General features: G+C 41.6%; 1 protein-coding gene across 1 annotated transcript in view; it reads left to right on the top strand.

Moving 5' to 3' along the window:
• Positions 1-4,487: 4,487 nt before the first annotated feature.
• Positions 4,488-19,880, top strand: part of MGAT4D (MGAT4 family member D) — a gene marked incomplete at both ends in the record, with an annotated part of 38,492 nt that continues 23,099 nt past the window's right edge. The window contains 3 exons of the mRNA XM_082315646.1: positions 4,488-4,578; positions 15,495-15,656; positions 19,490-19,630. Coding sequence (XP_082171772.1) covers positions 4,488-4,578; positions 15,495-15,656; positions 19,490-19,630 — 394 coding nt within the window. The remainder of the gene's footprint in view (positions 4,579-15,494; positions 15,657-19,489; positions 19,631-19,880) is intronic.

Raw genomic sequence — 19,880 nt, 5'->3', positions numbered from 1 at the left:
AGATAAGGAAAAAAAAGGTTGCGCTACACCTCCCATCTGATGATTTGGCAGAGCACTGCTGCTGCGGTATTTAAACACACCTAGGCTGAAAGGTTGTTGTCAGGAGAATCCTGGCTTCAGCAGCAGCGGGGCGTTACAGTTTGATGTTGGGAAGGCGGAGGAGTTGCAACAACATGAAGAAATGGAAGGGTGGTCAGGTCCCTACTGTCGGTCTTTATGCCCACGCATGGATTGCTCTGAGATCGCTCATTAGGAGCATCAGCTACCGGAATTAGAAGGTCCAGCAGGTGCATCCTTAAAGTGTGGGTCTATGCAAACAACACCGGGAAATTTCTAGCTGATGAGATTTTTGTTGATGTACACCAAAATAAAACCTTCCTACTGCTTCAAGAGTTTCACTTTCCGTTGTGTCTTTTAATTGATTAAATAGCTTCATATCAATATGATTAATTTCTTTCTGCTATTTATACTTAAATAGAAAAAACTTTTTGTGTGGGTTGTTTGTTAAAAACCAAAGTAACTACTTCTTCTACTACAGGTTTTGGAATTTGTTCCACTTCCTATCTTGTTTTATAACAGTCTTAAAGTTTACTGTAACAATGAATACACACGGTACACGATTGTTGTTTTCTCAGTCAGTTCTCTTTGCTTCCAGTCTCCAGGATTGATGTGTAGAGTACTTGGTGTTGACAATACATTGCAAAATACTTCTCTGGGTTATAATTAGACTTGTTGAGGTAAGCTTGACAATTTTTAAGGTCTCGTTCTAAAGCGCTTCTGAAATGTGAGAGTATAAAAGATGCAAGTTTTAGCTTATACTTTTTTTTGCTCATACAATGTTTTCTTTACTTAAATCTGTATTTTAAAGTAAAATCTGTAACCAATTACATTTATTTATTTAAAAATATTAAAGCATGCGGTTTTGACAGGTTTTTGCAGCTTTTTATAACGTTATTAAAAAGATATAGAGCTTATTTACTGTAAGGCAGGAGATAAAGGCGATTATACCAAACTTAGTAATTTCAGGTGTGTTAATTTCTCTTTAGGTTCCAAACTTGATCATCTTTTTTGGTGTATAACGAGCAAGTGTAAACACTTGGCTTAAAGCCTCTTTGGGTTCTTTACAGAACTGAGTGATCCAGCAGTGGGCATGTTTGATTTTACACAAATGTTAGTACTTGAATCATGCAAGATGCTTCTGTACCATCATGTTCAGTCAATTCATAAATTATATTAGGAGCATCAAAAAATATAAAGCAGTAGCTTAAGAGAAAACGTTCTAGCGTCCTCTTTTTGTGTTCGGTAATTGCCTTCCAGCATTGCCTTCACAGAGACTTCCGTTGAAGGAAAGATAATGACCTGCTGTTTACCTTTTAAAATTACATTTCTGAGGTGACACCAGGGCAAATAAAAGGGGACTTTAACCAGCAATATCAGCTGGATCTCTACGCAGTCAGAGCGCTTCCCATGGCAGTGACTATTACCTGTTGTTACTGGTCGTTATTCTTTGGTCGTGTACCCTCGTGGATGAAGGACAGCTGGAACGCACATGCGAAATAATCCATTACTTGTTTCACCCATGAGCCTGTATTTTGGTCAAATATTTATTTCAATCTTTCTTATCTCTACTCTTGCTTACACACAGATGTGTGAAAACAGCATCGAAAACGTGAGACAATCATCTTAGCAAGAAAAGACGTTCAGTTACAAAGCATGCGGACAAGCCTAGAAACCCCTGCAGGTAAGCTGCCTGGATGGAACTTGTCCATTGAATGACTTGCATAGTGTAAGTATTAGAGATTACTCAGCAACATGTTCTATACAGTATTTTTAAAGATGATCACTTTGTCAAAAATGCAGAAATTCTGCTGCTGGGAGGTAGAACTGGTCTGAAACATTTAACCCCCCAAAAAACCCTGCGCATCTTATCCCGGTTGTACATAGTTCTTCAGCACGTGGAATAACACATGAAGGGAGCACTGGGAGGGAGATACTAGGAAGCATGAAGCAAGTCACAGGGCCTATTTGCGAGTAGGTCCCAAGGCAATGGAAGTTCATGACGTTTTCAGTGATTAGGTATTTAAATTTTTTTTTGAGGAACAGTTAATGCACTACCCCATCGTAAGTCAATGCGCTAGTCTAAGAAGTCAGTGTTAAGTAAATGATCACCACAGCTCAGCATGGCTGAGTAACTGCATCTGCTTTAGAGTCAGCCTTAATAAATAACATCTAATGCATTCAGTGGCAGTCTCCACAGATGTTCCCTGTGCAGCGTGTAGGTTTGTTATCAGTTTCTGGAAATACGTGATTTTTTTTTTTTTTTTGGTTACTGGCTCTGAAAATAAGCTAAAATTAAGTGTGTGTGAGATTTCTGTTATTCTGATCTTCAGTAGCCCTCCTGCTTGACCACATCATTTACATGTTCACTTTGGCTTTGTAACAGATGAAACACTGGCCAGTCAATTAAAAGGCAATTTAGTCATTACATGTGACATATTTAATGTTTATTTGTTCCTCTTAGTTCTAAATCTCTATTTTACTGCAAATGTGCCAAAATGTACATTGATCCTCCATGAAAAGCAGTGCTTTGAGCTTTTAGTTTGTTCACTTGGAGAGGGAAATGGTGATGAGGAGGCAACAGCGTAAGAGGATTGAGTTGTAATCACATTGGTTCATAGGAACAATTACACATTCAAAGTGTAGCTTAAAGAAGATTCATCAGTAAAAATATCAAAAGATACAGTCAAAAACAGAAGACAGAGGGAATTTTAGAGTGAATAAGTACAGATCAGGAATAGCGAGGTCTAACTTGAGGTTTCACAGTGATTCATGGAGCCATACTCGGATTTTTAGTTCTCCATTTGTATCCTGATGCAGGCTACTAGCAGTCTCCTGCATTATTAATGAATAATAACATTTATAATTCAAAGTAATTAGTGAACAGAGAAGTAAACCCATCCATATCATCGTTCAAACACGGGAAGGTTACACTGACCTTGCAAGAGTAGCAGTGTACAACTCGGGGAGTCTAAGATTAACTTCCAAAAAGGACGTAGTTACGCTGTTGGTAGTGTGAAGAGTGGCGTATAAAGGCAGCATTCCCATCGGGACTCCGGCGTGCTGGTGTCTGGCACCAGTGTCGCAGGTTTTGGGTTGGCTTTACACAACACCGTGCCAAATGATTTAGGGTTTTGGTATGAGATGAGATGCAGTTGTTAAGTCAACAAATAGAGAAAAGGAGGGAAGAGATATTGAATCAATAATACAGGCATATTTTTATAAACCAAATTATATAAAATACTGTAAAGTTAGGGTAAATAGGGTGATAAATTATATATGCTGGTAATAAGGAAATAGGTGACATTAGATAGCAATCAGCTTACTGCTTTTATCAGCTGACCAAGTCCTGTGTGATTTCTGAAGTTGTCCTCTAGATCTTTGCGACACAGAACGGGAAACCATGTCTTCTTTATTGCGGGTGTGGAATGGGGGGGTGGATTTGTGAGCAGGTAGTGAGGCACGTCAAAGCCAAAGCCACCGACTACCCGCTGATCAGGTATGGAAAGGAGGGCCTTTTTTCTCATAAAACACAGGTGGTTCTGTTAAAACTATGTCCCTGTAACAGATCCTGGGAAGCCCCGTAAATAAGGTTTCCTTTCCTTTTATAAACGATGTTGTAGAAGATGTATTCTAAACAATGACTAATTTTTCGTTTGCTTATGGATTGCTGAGGACCTAAAAAGGACAAGAGGTGTGCCTGCCACGATGGGAAGGCACATGTGTGAAGCAGGGCACGATGGCAGAAGTGAAATACCAGTGCACATCAGAATTTCATCAGGTTAGATTTTGCAGCCGCTTTCCCTACTTTTTCTTTAAAGATGAACTGAAAAGCTTTGTTTATCTGACTCTGCTAAACGCACGCATTAATTGTACACTACAGCTTGGCTTCCTGATACAATCTTTTAAGCAAACAAATGCACTGTTGGCTTTAAATGAACAAAATATTCATAACCATGATGATGATGATGTGACTTGGGCTGAGCAGCGCCTGCCTAAGTGCTGAGCCCAGACGTTTTTTGCTGTGAAAATACAGCCTGTGCTTGCCGCAGTCAGGAGGTTTTTCAGCTGGGGTCGCGGGCTGCTGTCGGGGGAGGGCTCTGCCCAGGCTCTCGGCTTTGCAGCGGGGACTGGCGCGGGCGCTCCCTCCCCAGCCCGATGGCTCCGGCGGGGAGAGGGGCGGGTGCCCCCGCTGCAGCCCGCCGCTCCCTCCCGACGGGCGACGCCGCTGCCAGGCGGGAGGGGAGGGCGGGGCGGGGCGGGGCAGCGGGGCGCTGGGGGCCGGGGCAGCGGGGCAGGCCGTGCCCCGGCCCCGCCGGGCGCAGGGGGCGGGCGGGCGGGCAGGTTAGCGCGGCGCGGACACGCCCGGCCGGCAGAGCCGCGGCTGGGCCAGGCGGCGCGGGGCGTGCGGGTGGGCGCCCCGCCGGGAGATGCGGCTGCGGCACGGCCCGCTCCTGACGGCGCTCTGCCTCGGCGCCGCCTTCCCCCTCCTGTGGTACGCGGCCTGGCAGGGGAGCCAAGGTGAGGGGGGCGAGGCGAGGGCCGTCCCGTCCCGTCCAGCCGGGGCGCGAAGGGCGGGCGGGCGGGCGGCCCGGCGGCACCTGCTGCCTCCCGCTCGCCGGGCCGTCGCGGGCAGCGCGGCGCCGGGCTCCCTTCCCCCGGCTGCGCCCGACGGCCGGGGTCCGCCCGCCCGCACCGGCCGCCTGACGGCGCGGCCGTCCCGGGGCCGGCGTGCGGCACCGTCCCGGCGAGCGGCAGCGGGGAGGTCGGGGCGCAGGGCGGCGTCGGGTCGCCCCGTCCCCTCCCGGAGCTCCGTCCCCCCGCGGAGGGAGGATCCGGTAAGGGCTGCGCTGCCGGCGTGGGGCTCAGAGCCGCTGCCCGCGCTCCGCCGCTGGGCCTCCCGGGTCGGGCCGTTGGTGTGGGGCGGGGGCTGCCCCGCAGCCCGCTCCGCAGGGGCCCCGCAGCCCGCCGCTCTCAGGGCAGCGGGCGCGCTGGGGAAGCGGGGAGCCGGGGGCGGCGGGGAGGCTCGGCGCCGCAGTAAGGTTAAGGGTGCAGGTCTCGCCTCTTCCCCGGGGTCACGGCTTGGGCGCACCCAGGTGCAAGCTTGCCTAACAGCTTACAGGGTTGGATCCTTGGGTCAAACCTGCCCGATTAAAAAAAAAAACAAAAACAAACCAAATTTAAGAAACAATTTTTGTAAAAGTCACTAACAAGCATCCTGCCTTAGGGTGGAAAGAACGAGTCTAAAGGTGATTGCCGTGGCTGCCACTTTTTAAGTGGTTTTAGTTTTAATATTACTCGGGGAGGACAAAGTAGCATTATCCTTTCTGCAGTTGTATTTGTGCCTCGTGTACAGTCACTTTTCCGTGTGCGTGTTTCCAGCACCAGAATGCGATGTTCAATCCAGAGAAAAAATACCTGAGATTTTTATTTTTATTTATAAACTTTAAAATTACATAATATCTTTTTAATAGGTTATGTAGGTGGCACATGTTGGATAGATCTACAGAAAGCCACGTCCAAGATTCTCGGAGCCTACATAGGAAAGATAAAACTGATGCTGTTTTCCAGAAATAAATTAGATCTCTCCAAGTAGTACCTCTGAGGCCTGCAGACGTGGCTTGTGCTGTGGCAGTTTGTTAGAGGTGAGGGAGAGGGAGTGGATCTTTAAGTGCTCCCTAGATACACCTTTACAAAAGGTCTGGTTTTATAGATGCAGAAGAATTAGAATAAACTAATTAGTAATTTCTGGGATGAACACAAAACTCTGACTAGCTGTTAATTTATTTATATTAATTGTTTCTGTAACAGATAGAAGTGGCAGTAGAGATCTTGGCCCCACAACGGAATATTGAATAGAGTCGAGACAGTGCTGATCCTCCTGCCTTTATCATTTCTTGTCAGCTGTATGGTTGTCTTACAACACCTGACGCTTTTCTCAGTGGCAATCCTGCTAGGAGTGGGGAAGGAGGAACAGAAGTAAAACCAGGGTCTCTTAAGAAACTGAGATCCAAGAGACGATAGAATGAAGAAGGCGTTTGGCCCATCTGCAGTTACCACCCCTATCACCACGTTATCTTGTGGCTCGTATTTTGTGACGCCTCCTTACTGAAAGGCCATTTTCATTCCGCTTTCTTTTTGGCCTTTCTCTGCTGCCATCCCGTGCTGGGGCGTTTTGCTTTGGGGTTTTTTGTTGGGTTTTTTTTGGCAGGGGGAAGGGAAATATGTGTTATGGTATATATGTATATGTGTTGTTTTAACTTTTCTCTTTCCACAGTTGTCTCCTCCTCCACAGTAAACAGAGTAACTAATTCCTCTTGGATGGTATCATTTTCCTAATTATTACTATTAGCACCTGTTTTCTTAACAAACTCTTAACCATTACAAATGGAAATACGTAATGTTCAGAGACACATTCTCTCTTAAGCTTGGTAAATCTCACAAATATGTAAATAAAAGAGTTGATACTAGTAACTAAAGGAGGAGGTAACGTGACATGCCTAGAGCGCTACAGGAGTTGCCACTTTTCTCCCATCTCAAACTGGGATGTTCGTTTTCTTTTTTTAATGCCCTTTTCATTTATCCCACCCGTTACTGAGAGGTGAAGTACTGTCTCAGCTTGTCAGCTCCCATTTCTTTCACTCATTTGTCATATGGCTCATTTTCTTCCACAAATTTGTTAAATCTCCACTTCAGTTTCCTTCTCTGCTTTGCCCATTAAAGCGTTTAGGCTGCTCTTGATCTTTGACTACAGCATATCGCGCTGAGCAGCAGTAGTCTGTAGTATTCCCTCCGGTGTCTATCCAGTTATTGTTTCTTGGATTGTAGTGATGTTGGGATAGCAAATAATCTTTTTGGCTTGTTGTACAACTAGGACAGGGCATCCTAGCTCAAGACTAGTGGTCTTAAGTACTTCCATAATACAAGAAGTATCTAACAGCCCTGTCAAATATTGTTCAGTTTGTCTGCAGTCTCAGAGCCTTTCAGCCCTTGAGTATTAGCTTGAAGCGTAAATCAGGTATTAGCTCTGTCCCGATTTCTGTGCAAATAAAAATCAATACCTTAAGCCGGTGACCTTTAAACGCCTTATACTAAGGGGCTAGCTAGCTTGAGAGATTTGAGTTGAAATGTGTTTGCTGTCAATGACAGCAGTCAATAATTGGCTGTTTGGTACTGCTTCTAACTACGCAGTGCAGCCTGAGTGTTGCCTTGCAGTTGTGAGGCTTAACTTGAGTACAGGTAACTTGAACTGGCATGGCAGGGAAGATGCTCCTGCGTCACTCATGCACTTAAAAATGAAAGTTCAGAATCTACCAAGGTCACTAGACCTCAGCTATTGTGGATAATCCTATATACATTTCAACTATCCTTACAAAGATGTTTTCATAGTCACTTTTTCAATTGCTTTATAACTATTGCTTTATAACTATAACTGTATATAACTAAAAGAGGTTTCGTTTTAAATGGCTGATATTTTTGTGGCCAAAAGAAAAAAAAAGATGTAAAAATAATTACAGAGACAACTGGTGATGACCAGATCTTCAGCAAAGCCTGATACTGTCTGTCTAACTTGCATGGTGATTCCTTCAGCATCCTCTAGGGTGCTTGTGAACACGGGCTGCTGTTAGCAAGCAGTCGGATGGACTGCTGTAGCAATACCTGTTCCACATCCTGCATGGTTTTGCTGTGAGCTTTTTGGTCCCTCCCCAGGCCCCAAGCAAAACCTGTCTAAAGCAAACAGTGTGCATCTGGGGCTAGGAAAGGCTGTTGTCAGGACGATGCAGATGCTCTTACTGTTGTGCAACTGAGTTACAATCCAGTTGTTAATTCACCTGACCAAAAGTATTTGCTCTCATATAAATACTCTTCACATAGATTTGTAGTTATGGAAAGTAGCATACAACTTACAATATATGTAGCGATTTTTCTTGCACAGTTTTAGCTACTGTTTTGCTTGTAAATATTAATCAACAAGAAATATCACAGGTATACAAAAACACGAAAGTAAACGGAAGGAGGAAGCAAATCTTGATAAACAGTAAAGGAGAAGGCAAGAGTGCATTATAAACTCGTTATGAACTTACATAAAGTTTCTTCAGAGGAAAGACTATTCCTGAATAGAAAGAAACTTTGGTGTCTTGGCTGAATAACAATGAATTTTTTAGAAGCCACAGCAATGAGGTAAATCAGATCATCTCACATGGCAGCACTTCTTCATGTTGCTTGTAATGGTTACAGGATTAGATCTCTCTGAATGGATTTGTAACATGTTGCTGCCCTCTTCACCTAAATATGTGGGATACTTTATCCAAGTAAATTAAAACTAAGCTTTGTCTGGAAGTTAGGAGAAAGTGATGCTAAAATATGATGTCACAAGGACCTAAGTATGTTAATACATACGTGTTGAGTCAAACATTGTGACACCTGGATTTCTTTAGTTATTCCTTTGAGGTGGGGTGAAGAAGAGAGAAACTGTTCATTGCATTCACAAAAGTATACTTAAGGTTTATCAAATTGTTTTACATATTAAATTTTTCATTATTTCACAAAACTTTTCATCAGGAAAAGGGGTACAAAGGGTTAAAAAGGTATTTGTGGTGAAAGTAATTTTTTTGCAGTTGAAATATAGTAATGTACGTGCTAGCCCAAACAGCCGATTACACATTTCTTATATTTCCAATAATCTTCTGCCCACAGTGTGATGCTTTGCTTCGGCTGGCCAACCCCTGCTGCTGCTGTGCGCCCAAAGGCAGCTCCCCAGGAGGTTCTGTCATGGGTGACGGAGTTCTTTGCAGGTTTCCTGTCCAGACCCAACTGGCACGCTCTGGCTCAGAGCTTCAGTTAAATAGTGGCAAGTTGACAGATTTGATAAGGAGTCTTGAATTACATCATTCTCATTTCAGCCAGTACAGCTTATCCAGATTTATGAACATGCAGAAGCCAATTTTCCCGCCTTCTCTAGGCTTCTTGGGCTGTGTTTAGCCACCATTTTCCCCAGTTGTCCCAGTTGACTGGTAGGCTACGTCTTCCCTCCTTGCCTTCATGCATACGTCTCCTTCCAGTGGAACTGAGAGCATACAGAGGTTATTGCACATCTAGGTTTTGCCCCAACACGCGGTCAGGATGTGGCTGAAATGCACAGTGTGGTAAGGGAAGAGTTTCTCCAGTCCACTCATTGCTTACTCGGTTTCTTTGCGTAGTTTCGCATTTAAGTATTAAAAAAAACATACAACAACCTGAAATGGGACTTAAGACTTAGTATTTACTGATTCCAAATTTTATATCAAAATTCATATCCAAGACTTATAAAAGCTGCATAGTTTTACTGGCTTCTAAGTATGTAATTTACTGAACTAAGAGTCTGCTGCTTCTTGCAATTACTGCAAGTGGAATAGTGGCTGCCTTGTCCTCCAAAGTAGAGGAACTGAGTCATAAATCCTATAAAGATTCAAGTACAAAATGAGACTAGTTACTGTTGGCTTTCGTAGAGAAAGGGATGGGGAACATTTCAGACCTCTCTTTGTTTGCTGTGCAGTGTCTCATCACAACCTGTACTTAAACGAGTGTAAACATATGACCTTCACGCTTTCCTAATGTTGCACACTGAGTCTTGAGGAACACAGTTTTATCCAGAAATACTTTAGTTAGTGGCTAGGCATTTAATTAAATGTGTGTATAAATGAGTGATTGTTGCTACATCAGGCAGAACAGTAAAAATATTTAAAATACTTACCAGAACGAAGCAATAACCATTGCTCGAAGTGAATGAGTACTTTTTATTTATATGATAAAGGCCATATTCAAATCAGAATTTTCCACTGCTATTAAGAACCTATATCATATTACTAACATTACTATGTTAAATCCAAAGTAGACCAATTATGGGCAAACACCATGCAATAGCCGTTCAATTTATACATTTTTCCACTTATTTTAATGCTATTGCTTTCCTATATAGTGATGTTCTGACTGAATGTTTTAAGATCACTTTTCACTACATTCTAATATAGGAAAAGACTCAGATCTAAAATGAGGATTGTTTGCCAACGTTTAAGAAAATATTATTAGAACTTAAGTTGTATTTTCTTTGAAACAAGTTTGCTTATCTGTTTTCAGTTAGATACAGTATGTAAATGGTTCAGTAAAAAGTATTCTATGCCAAACCCAATAGCGAGTCCATGTCCATTATACAGTTGAATGTGTTTTTAAAATTCAGTTATTAACTTTGATCTGCCTTTAACTTTGTGAGGTGTTTGTTCATTTTAATACTGGAAAGCAATTGATTCTCGTCCTCTCTATGGGCACAGAGGAACCCTAACTCCCCCCGCAAATTGCTGGCACACTGCTTTTCTTTGATGTCGCTGGGTTAATGCAGTGTCCCTCCGCTGTCTGGAAGCTCCTGATGTGGATACTGTCAAAGACGAGTAGACGCACTGGCAGAACGTAGTGCTGCCTGGTTCCTCTGCTTGCTTAGATGCCTACATAGGGAGCTATAAAACCATGGTGAGAGAGTCCTCAGTGATTGTTAAGGCTTACCAAGCCTGCAGGTTTGATACTGCTGCGTCATAGCTGGGAAAAGGTTTCAGCCAGCCGGCTGAGCATTGTGGCTGCCTGAAATTAATCTTTCTCCTCCTACTTGTAGCCTCTGCCATCCACCATAGCAATAGCCCCTTGCAGCCCAGTTGCCGTCAGAGCATGGACAGGACAGATGAGTGGAAACAAATAGAAGCTGCTTAACCTGCTCACTTAACCTTCCCTTTTCGACTGTGTAAAATAAACCAACCACAGCACTGACTGACTTCAGAGGCTCCTGAAGATTTAAGACATGCTTAAAGCTCAACAATCAAAGCTACCCCATGTAGTAGTGTTCTGATGAACATTAAGCATAATGGGTGAATGTACCCTTTGCAGGTGAAGCGGCTTCTGACTTTATGGTAGTCTTTCTTGGCTGTCTCTAACCGGTTGGGAGACACAAATAATTCTGTGCTGTAATGCTATAAACAAAATATTTAAAGACCATGCACAAATTCAGGAAGATGTCCTTACCTGGAAAGGTACTTAAATACCCTTAGACTTTAGCACATTGTTGAATTTAAGCGTTTGCGTAAGAACTGGCTGTACCGAACTAAGACAGAGGCATTGTTTGGGGGATTTTTTTTTTTTTCCCCCTCCTTACTCGGAGAGAACAAACCCCAAGCTTGCAAAGCATGTAACAAGATTTAGAAAGGTCTCTCTATTTTAGATCAGTTACAGGAAGATAACAAACCACCACAGTTATTAGTGCAATGCATGCCTCAATGGTTTAATATGCTTCGTTAACCTGAACAGCGAGCAGGGGTTCCAAGTGCGGAGTATGACAAAATCTTTTGCAGTTAGTGTGCTTATATAGTTTTCTTCTAAAGAGGGCATTAACCAAAATTCAGTTTCTAAAAGAAAGTGTCTTTGGGTATGATAAGCAGTGTAGCTTGTAATCAAGAAATTGGAACAAGAGTCACTGCTGGACTATGGGGTGTTTTCTTCCCTCCTTTCTGCCACTCCCAATTTTCATTTTATTTTCTTTCTTCTTTGAATGCTAGGAGGAGATGATGGTGGGGAATTGTTCCACAGCTTTTAGAGATTGCCAGAAATTAGTTGTTAATAAAACTGGAAGCATTTAAGATAATAGGAAGTATGCGTGTGTGGAGCTAAAAGAAATAATTGGTTGACTTTCAGAATGAGTATTTGCTTTAGAGATTAGTATTGTTTCTAAACAGTTTCAGTTTCTGGTGCAGAAAATTATATATGTGTGTCTATTAGGAGATAACACAAGACTGCATTTCAAACCATTTTAAGTATTGCCATCTTAGAATTACAGTAGCCAGAAGCATATATGACAATGTGTAGTAAACAGTCGGAGGACATGCTGTTAATAGAGCTGAAAAGTTATTGCAAAAGCTTTGAGTGCTATCACTGACTCTGGCTTGTCGGTGTTTTTGTTTTCTCCCCTGGCTTGTAGCCAGCATAACCCCATTGAAATTTCCTAGTAGGCTTTCCTTGGCCCAGCAGAGTGGTTCATCTGCAGCTCACCCAGGGGAAAATAAGCCTTTACCTTCATTTACTTTTTGTAGTTTTGCCATAGGTCCTCATCTCGCTGTTTTCTGGTTTTATCCTGACGCTCCCCGTTGCTGATGGAACTGTTGGTAGACAAGGTGTTGCCAAGTCAGGCTATTGCTGGGGCAGACAGTGTTTCATGATACAGCCGAAGCTCCTTTCTCCTTGCCAGAGTAAGCTACGTTTGTGAAAAGGCCCTGTCTGCTTCTTTCCAAGCAAGCTATTGCAAGCAGCTGTGTTAGCTCTGCGTAGATCCTTAGATACTTAGAGAGCAACACTTTCCACGCGCACATTAAAAACCATTCAAACTTAATGACCATTTAAATATTTAGAGTATTTAGCTTCATAATGCTTCTAATTTTATCTTAGCTTGCTACAATTACATTGGTAATAAATACTGTTCATGACAGTACCTTATTGCACAGCAAAATACAAAAAGTTCAGTACTGCTTTCCAAACACGTGTTTTTTGCCAGAGGTTTACTACTAGTTAATATTGCTCATTTATATATGCTGTAATAACACTTAGAACATTTCATGTTCTATTTTGAACTAGATATGTTCATGATAACAAACTCATTCTTCACTAAGCATGAATACTACGTTTCTTTTGTCAAACCCTTGCTTCCCCAGCTGTCAAAATCGAATGAGATAAGCAACTACTAAGAGTCTTATTCTACTAATCGAACAGAGGCTTCAATTCTGAAAGACTCAAAAATGTGGTTTCGTTCTTACATTACAAATTACAAATGCCAGCTTCTTTGGGTGCTCAGTGATAGCTGAGTATTTGTAATATATATTACAACCTTTTATTTGCCAGAGGCATCAATGATACTTTGGTACGCTCACCTGTAAGTAAGTAAATAAAACTACAGTTGCTTGGTGCTTGCCAAAATGTCAGCCCAGTAGTGACACTGGTAGTTTTGAGTCACACTGACACTGGATAGCTGAAAGGATTGTAAAGAGAGGGCCTACAATGTTATTCATCTGCAATTTCTTTACTGATTCCTCCTACAATATAGTTGTACTGAGTGGAATTTTAGTTTGGTTTAGCAAAATCTTACGCTATTACAGCACTGGAGATGTCAATGGAACAATACTTTCCAGCATTTAATTACGAGACACCTCCATTACAAAATGATTTATTCCCTTTTCAGAAGCACTAAGTTGCATCCTGTGATAACATGTATTTATCCTAAGACTGTGGGCTTGCTCTGTGGTGTTTGCATCTTCCCAGGAGCACGTGGAACTTTACTGCAGGTTAAACCTCCACTTTTTCTTGGTGCTTGATGCTATTTAACTCCTAATAAAGGCAATTGGAATTTAAATAAAAATGCACATCCATTACTCTATCTTTAGTTTACACCTCTGAATTTGTCTTGGAATTGCAAGATAAATCTCCACTGTGTTTACATGCATTGATGCTCTATTTGGAATCACTTTCTTGCTATGAAAACAGCATGATTAATGTCTGTCAGTCACCGAAATCAGCTTAAACCTTCTGTTTCCGTTTTATTCATATATATTCTAAAGCAAAAAGCTAAAGGTTGGATTATGGCATTGGAAACACAGCTGCGAAAGAAAAGCATAAACCAAGAAAGTGTATTCCTACATAGTAGTTGATGAAAGGGATCTTCCTTAGGTGCTCCAGTACTTTAGCTCATTTGGGGTTCTAGCTCTGTAGCCTGATGCCTCACGACAGATTTGTATTGGAAATCTATTTTAACCTTTCCCTTGCAGTTGTTAAAAGATGGACTCTCCATCTGTTTCCTCATTTGACCTTCCATTTATTTATTTATTTATTTATTCTCCGATTATTGTTTAGGGATGCCTACTTCAGTAAAGTAGAACTTTCGTGTTGCACACAGCTGAAATAATCCAGTTTTCCCCTCCCCTCAACAATGCTAAGTTTACATTCATAGCTGCATAGCACAGAATAATCCTAGATATGAACACGTTTCTTGCAAGCCAAAACATTTTTAAGACTATCAGAAAATTTTAGGAAGCATTCATTTTATGAGCATTTTACTAAACATACTTTAAATTTTTAATGAGACCAATAATAATAATACTACAGATCACATGTTTACTTCTTTTTTTCTGACTACTTTCTTCCTAGATATTTTAAACTTTGGGATCTTCCAATCATACATTTGTTGATTAAATTAAGGACTTGTGTTTACTGCAAATAAAAAACCCTGTTTATCCAAAATGCAAATTAATTCCAGTTTAATTAATCCAATTAATTCCAGGCAGAAATGCCTCTGCAAATCCTCACAAATTCTTATTATCTGCGCATTTTGCTCTTGGTCTCCTTTACAGGCTAGAATCCCCGGGTATTCACTTTTGCTGAGAGACAATGCTGGGTCCTAGAAAATGAGTCCTGCCAAGGATGGGAATCAGCACAGTCCACAAAGAGAATGGGAGAAGCATCTAAATAACAGCATTTAACTAAAAAAAAAAAACCAAAACAAAACAAAAAGGGCAGCATTATAAAATGTTTTTAAGTGAAGTAGAAGTCTCCTTCTGCCCTCTACTTTCTTTACTTCCTATTGCAAAGTGAGTGACATTATTGAAGTGTTGCCTTATATTAATTTTAATAAATCTAACAATCTTTAGTCGCGTGGCAGTGAGGCAGTGGAGGCACTGAGAGGTATGAGTCGGGTCTATCATCTGTGATAGCTGAGAAGTTCTGACAGTACTTGCTTCTTAGGAAAGCGGATCTGTAAACATAACATTGACATTATCTGAGAATACTATGCAGAATAGCACAGGTCTCGGATAACCATGACCGAGAGTACAGTGTTTCTAATATCGGTATGATTCTAGGGTATTTTATCAAAGGTGGGCTATATATTATGAGGGTATCCTTCAATCCAGAGCGCTGTTTCAGTTGTTACCTAATTAAATACATACAGGAGTTCAAATAACCATCTTTACTAATAGTTCTTAATATAGTCCAGGCTCTTTTTAACTTGTAGATGAAGGCTGAATACCTTAATATCTGTGTTTTAATCTTAACAGTGTTTTGCAAAAAGGACAAGCCATTACATAATTACACTGTTCAATGTGACAGGGGTCATCAGGATTTGTCACTTAGTGAAAAATGTTGTTGCCTTTACTGGATAGCACCTTCCCCTGCAACTCACAGTCTTTCACTTACTTACTCTGCTTCTTAATACTCTTCCAGACTTCTTCATTCCATGAATAAACTTTGAGCGGCCTCTCTTATTATTGTTTATACACTTCTGGTCATGTCTTCTTCTGAACCGTCTCCTATTCTTAAACTTTCTCTTTATTCCATCATATAATTCACCTCTTTGAAAAGAAATTATGTTCTCATTGCAGGAAATGACTTAGACATGTACCAAAGCCAGTTTCTGGAACTTCGGCAAAGACTGTTGTATGCTGAAAAGGAAAGTGAAAAAAGATCACACGAACTGAGCAGTGCCCTAGATGAAATTAAACGTGTAGTTGCAAAAAGAATGAACTTGACAACAAATCATACAGGTTTGTGTGTATAAAAATGTACTGTGTTAACGGTTCAAAGTTTTGTGTGGTCATGTTTCTTTATCACTGGTGTGGGGAGAAAAATCACCGATGTGATTATATTAGCATTAGGTAGAAGTTTCTACTTTAAAAAAAGGGTGGGGAAGTAATCTGTAGCCTTCTTTAAATAGGATCGGTTAGTAACTAAACAAATAAGGAGAGAAAAAAGGGGATGCAATAGACTGCAGTGGTGTCATAGTGGCAAAGCTGTACATATCGCTAATCTGGTTTCTCACAGTGCTTATCCCTCTCTTGCTGCCAGCTACAGAGCAGTGAATAAGCTATTTTTAGCAGCTTTTACAATGCCACTACACCCTGATAAATATTAGGGCTATGTCTAACCCGGACGGCAGGTACACTTCCTCAGATGTTCCACAGTCCTGGTCCCCGTCGTGTCCAGGTGGAGTGACTTTTTGGGGGGACTTTTTGACCATGAGTGCTCTGCCATCCTGCCAGCAGACTCCAGGCACCGAGGCGTGTGTGGTGGGTGCGCAGTCTCATCTCAGCAGGCAGACCACATAGAGCTGGGTGCTTGCCTGAATCCGGGAGCTGAGAGGCCCCATGAGGTCTTGCTGGCTAGATACAGCCTAAGAATGTTCCCTCTAGAATTTATTTTTATCTTGCAATTAGTTTGTTAATAATCTGAAGGGAATGTGAATGCTTGTAAGCCATGCCAATTAAAAGAAAACCTTTGAGGGGAGTTCCTCTGCTTTTTTTTTTTTTCTTTTTTTTTGGAGGGACACCAACGTGCAATTAACTTTACTCTAGTGATCTGGCTTCTTCCCAGGGGGACTGTTCAGATGTGTATAAACAAATGCTTGAGTGTTGGCAGGGTCGTGGCCTTACAAGCTGTAGAATAGAGACCATGTTGTCAGCTACCAGTAGCCCCACATACTGTGGACAGAGTTATTGCCTAATGCACATAATAGCAGTGGAGGAGAGTGCAAGTTCCCTTTCCCTCTGCTCTTCATTCTTATTGGAGCCGGCTGAATATCAGAAAGTATTAAAGCTGTCAGTTCACAGGGTTCAAAGCAGAAATTTCTTAAAATCACTGAATAGTTTTCCTTTTATTTTCACTTACTCTTCTGCTTTGCATTCCAGCCAAGTTTTATTGTACAGCAAAAATGAAAAGGTTTATTGTATGGAATAGAACCAAAGTCCCTTGCCCAACCCTTGATAGGTACTACTTCCAAATAAAAACGGAAAGTCCTTGAAAAGTTATGAAGGTGGTTTAAAAAAAAAAAAAAGATTCTATGCAGCAAAACTCCAGTATATTTATGGCAAAGCAGAGCGGGAGGAGTTGTGGGTCTCTTTCACGCTAATGTCTGGACACATACGTATATATATGTGTGTGTGTGTGTGTTTTGTTTTGTTTTGTTTTTTAAACTGTTTTCTGTAGAGTGGGGAATCTCTGTTGAGTCTTAACTTTCAGTGGTGATATCTTTTGGAAGTTGAAAAACTTCAAACAAATATTGCCCATTCAGTAAGCCTCTTGTCTTCAGTGATTCAAGCTGAATGAATAAAGCTGATGATAGTCATTTGTAAGACTTGTTCTCCTAGAATCATAGAATGGTTTGGGTTGGAAGGGACCTTAAAGATCGCCTAGTTCCAACCCCCCACCATGGGCAGGGGCACCTTCCACTAGGCCAGGTTGCTCAAAGCCCCATCCAACCTGGCCTTGAACACTTCCAGGGATGGGGCATCCACAGCTCCGCTGGGCAACCTGTGCCAGGGCCTCACCACCCTCACAGTGAAGAGTTTCTTCCTTATATCTAGTCTCAATCTGCCCTCTTTCAGTTTCAAGCCATTCCCCCTTGTCCTATCACTACCTGCCCTTGTAAAAAGTCCCTCTCCAGCTTTCTTGCAGGGCCCCTTCAGGTACTGGAAGGCTGCTGTAAGGTCTCCCCGGAGCCTTCTCTTCTCCAGGCTGAGCAACCCCGGCTCTCCCAGCCTGTCCTCATAGCAGAGGTGCTCCAGCCCTCTGATCATCTTCGTGGCCCTCCTCTGGACTCGCTCCAACAGGTCCATGTCCTTCTTATGTTGGGGGCCCCAGAGCTGAACGCAGCGCTCCAGGTGGGACCTCACGAGAGCGGAGTAGAGAAGGAGAATCACCTCCCTGGACCTGCTGGCCACGCTTCCTTTGATGCAGCCCAGGACACGGTTGGCTTTCTGGGCTGCGAGCACACATTGCCAGGTCATGTTGAGCTGCTCATCAACCAGCACCCCCAAGTCCCTCTCCTCAGGGCTGCTCTCGATCCATTCCCCACTCAGCCTGTATCTGTGCTTGGGTTGCCCTGACCCATATGCAGGACTTTGCACTTGGGTTTTACGTAACTTTGAACGGGGATTTATCTTAGATGCATTTCTTAAGAAAAATAACCTTCCATGTAAGTCAGTAAACCTGTTGCTTTGCTAACTGTGAGTTTTCAAGTTTTCTGTAGCCTGGAAGGCTGTTAACATGATTTTGTTGGCTAAAACTAACTGAGGTGGTGGTCTGATATCACAAAGTGCCCTAGCACCAGCCTCTCTGCACAACTGATAAAGCGTCTGGCGTATGAATTACCTTAGATAAATTCATAGGAGCTTTATTTTTCTTTCAGGGCAAAAAGACATACACATTGTAGGTAGCTAGTAGGGTATAGAAAAAATCAGCAACAGAGAACGACAGGCAAAATTCTTGTATGAGCGCCATATGTTGCCTGTGTCAGGAAAGCGAGATTTAAGCCTTTAGACAACTGGTAAATAAACTCTGGAGTGATCTTCAGTTTTGTTTCCAAGCAGTTTTCTTTAATATTTGAAAGACTATTTGCTATTCTTCGTAAATATAGTCTTCATTTTAATGCATTCAAATCCCTTTTTTAAAATTGCATGGTGCATACCATCTCTGCCCCCATGGGTATCTTACATTAAGCACATTTTTTTTTTGCAAGCTTATAATTGATTTTATAATGATCTTAGAATTAAGTTGTTCAAGTTTTTATTAAATTTATTTTAAAGGGTTTTTTTTGACCACCACGGGAACATTCAGGAATGTTTATACCAAGGAAGATATATTAGTAAATTAATGGTATCTGGTTTTTATATGGCTTATTTTTAAAAAATAGGATTATTTTTATAAGGTCACACTTGAGTTATTTCAACATGAGTAAATATTCTAATTATTTTCATCTTTATTTTAAACTAGTAAAGAAAAAATAAATATTCCCTACTTTTCTCTTTACTACTACAATCTTTTGGTTCTTGAATAGTTTCTAAAGGCCTGGATCTGGTTGTCCTTTTTGCCATAGGGCTTTTTATACCCTGAGAATTTCTGTTTGAGCCCTGAAAACCACCATGTGTTACATTTTGGGGAAAGCATTTAAGTTTGTTAAGTAATTAAGAAAGTTATTAACAGAATCTGTGTTTCTTTTCATTTAAAAAGTTGCTTGCCAACTCTGCAAAAAACAAACCATTTTTTTTCCTGCTGCTTTTAAAATAACGGTTTATTGTGTTTTAAGATGGCTCAATCCTGCAACTGTTTAGGCACAGGGGAATGCAGGCGGAGTTCCCAGGACGTTCAGGCTTGGAGCTCTGCACCATCGCCTGGGTGGAGGGGGTTGTATTGGGCAATTCCCAGTTTATTACTGCAGGAGGGTAATATATATGACATATAATCACTTCTGAGGAATAGTTCTGATTGAATACCTTGTGCGTGGTAATCTGCTAGTATTCAGTTGAGGAAAACAGTTAAAATAATAGGCTCCACTGCTGGCTTGTTATTTTATGTGTATATGTGGGTTTGTTGTTTCTTTAAGAGGATATGAAGTGGACAATGTTAAACCTCACCAGAAAACTCCCCGTGCATCTTACAAGCATGTACTACTATCTACCTCACCTTCGAGAACATAAAGATGCCATTTTCCCAAATGTTATTTTTGGGCAACAGAGAACTGGAGGTAGGAAATAAATTTTGGCTTTTATTTTCTATATGTTCATATTTTATATTAAGTTCTAGCAATGAAGCATACTCAAAGTTTGGAGGGGCTTTTCTCCTAAACTTTATAATGTTGCCAAACTGAATAAATTTTAATGGGAACGGCAAAAGCACTTTTACTACTCCCATCCCAATTTCAAGTCTTCCCCAAAGTATTCTAGTAAACCTTTTCAAATATCAACAAAAAATAGTCATAACTGAAAAGCAATATT

Source organism: Platalea leucorodia, assembly GCF_965183815.1.
Source record: "Platalea leucorodia genome assembly, chromosome: 6".
In the NCBI taxonomy this organism is placed as follows: domain Eukaryota; kingdom Metazoa; phylum Chordata; class Aves; order Pelecaniformes; family Threskiornithidae; genus Platalea; species Platalea leucorodia.
Note: the sequence above shows the minus strand (reverse complement) of the source record. Positions and strands in the feature narration are given on the sequence as shown.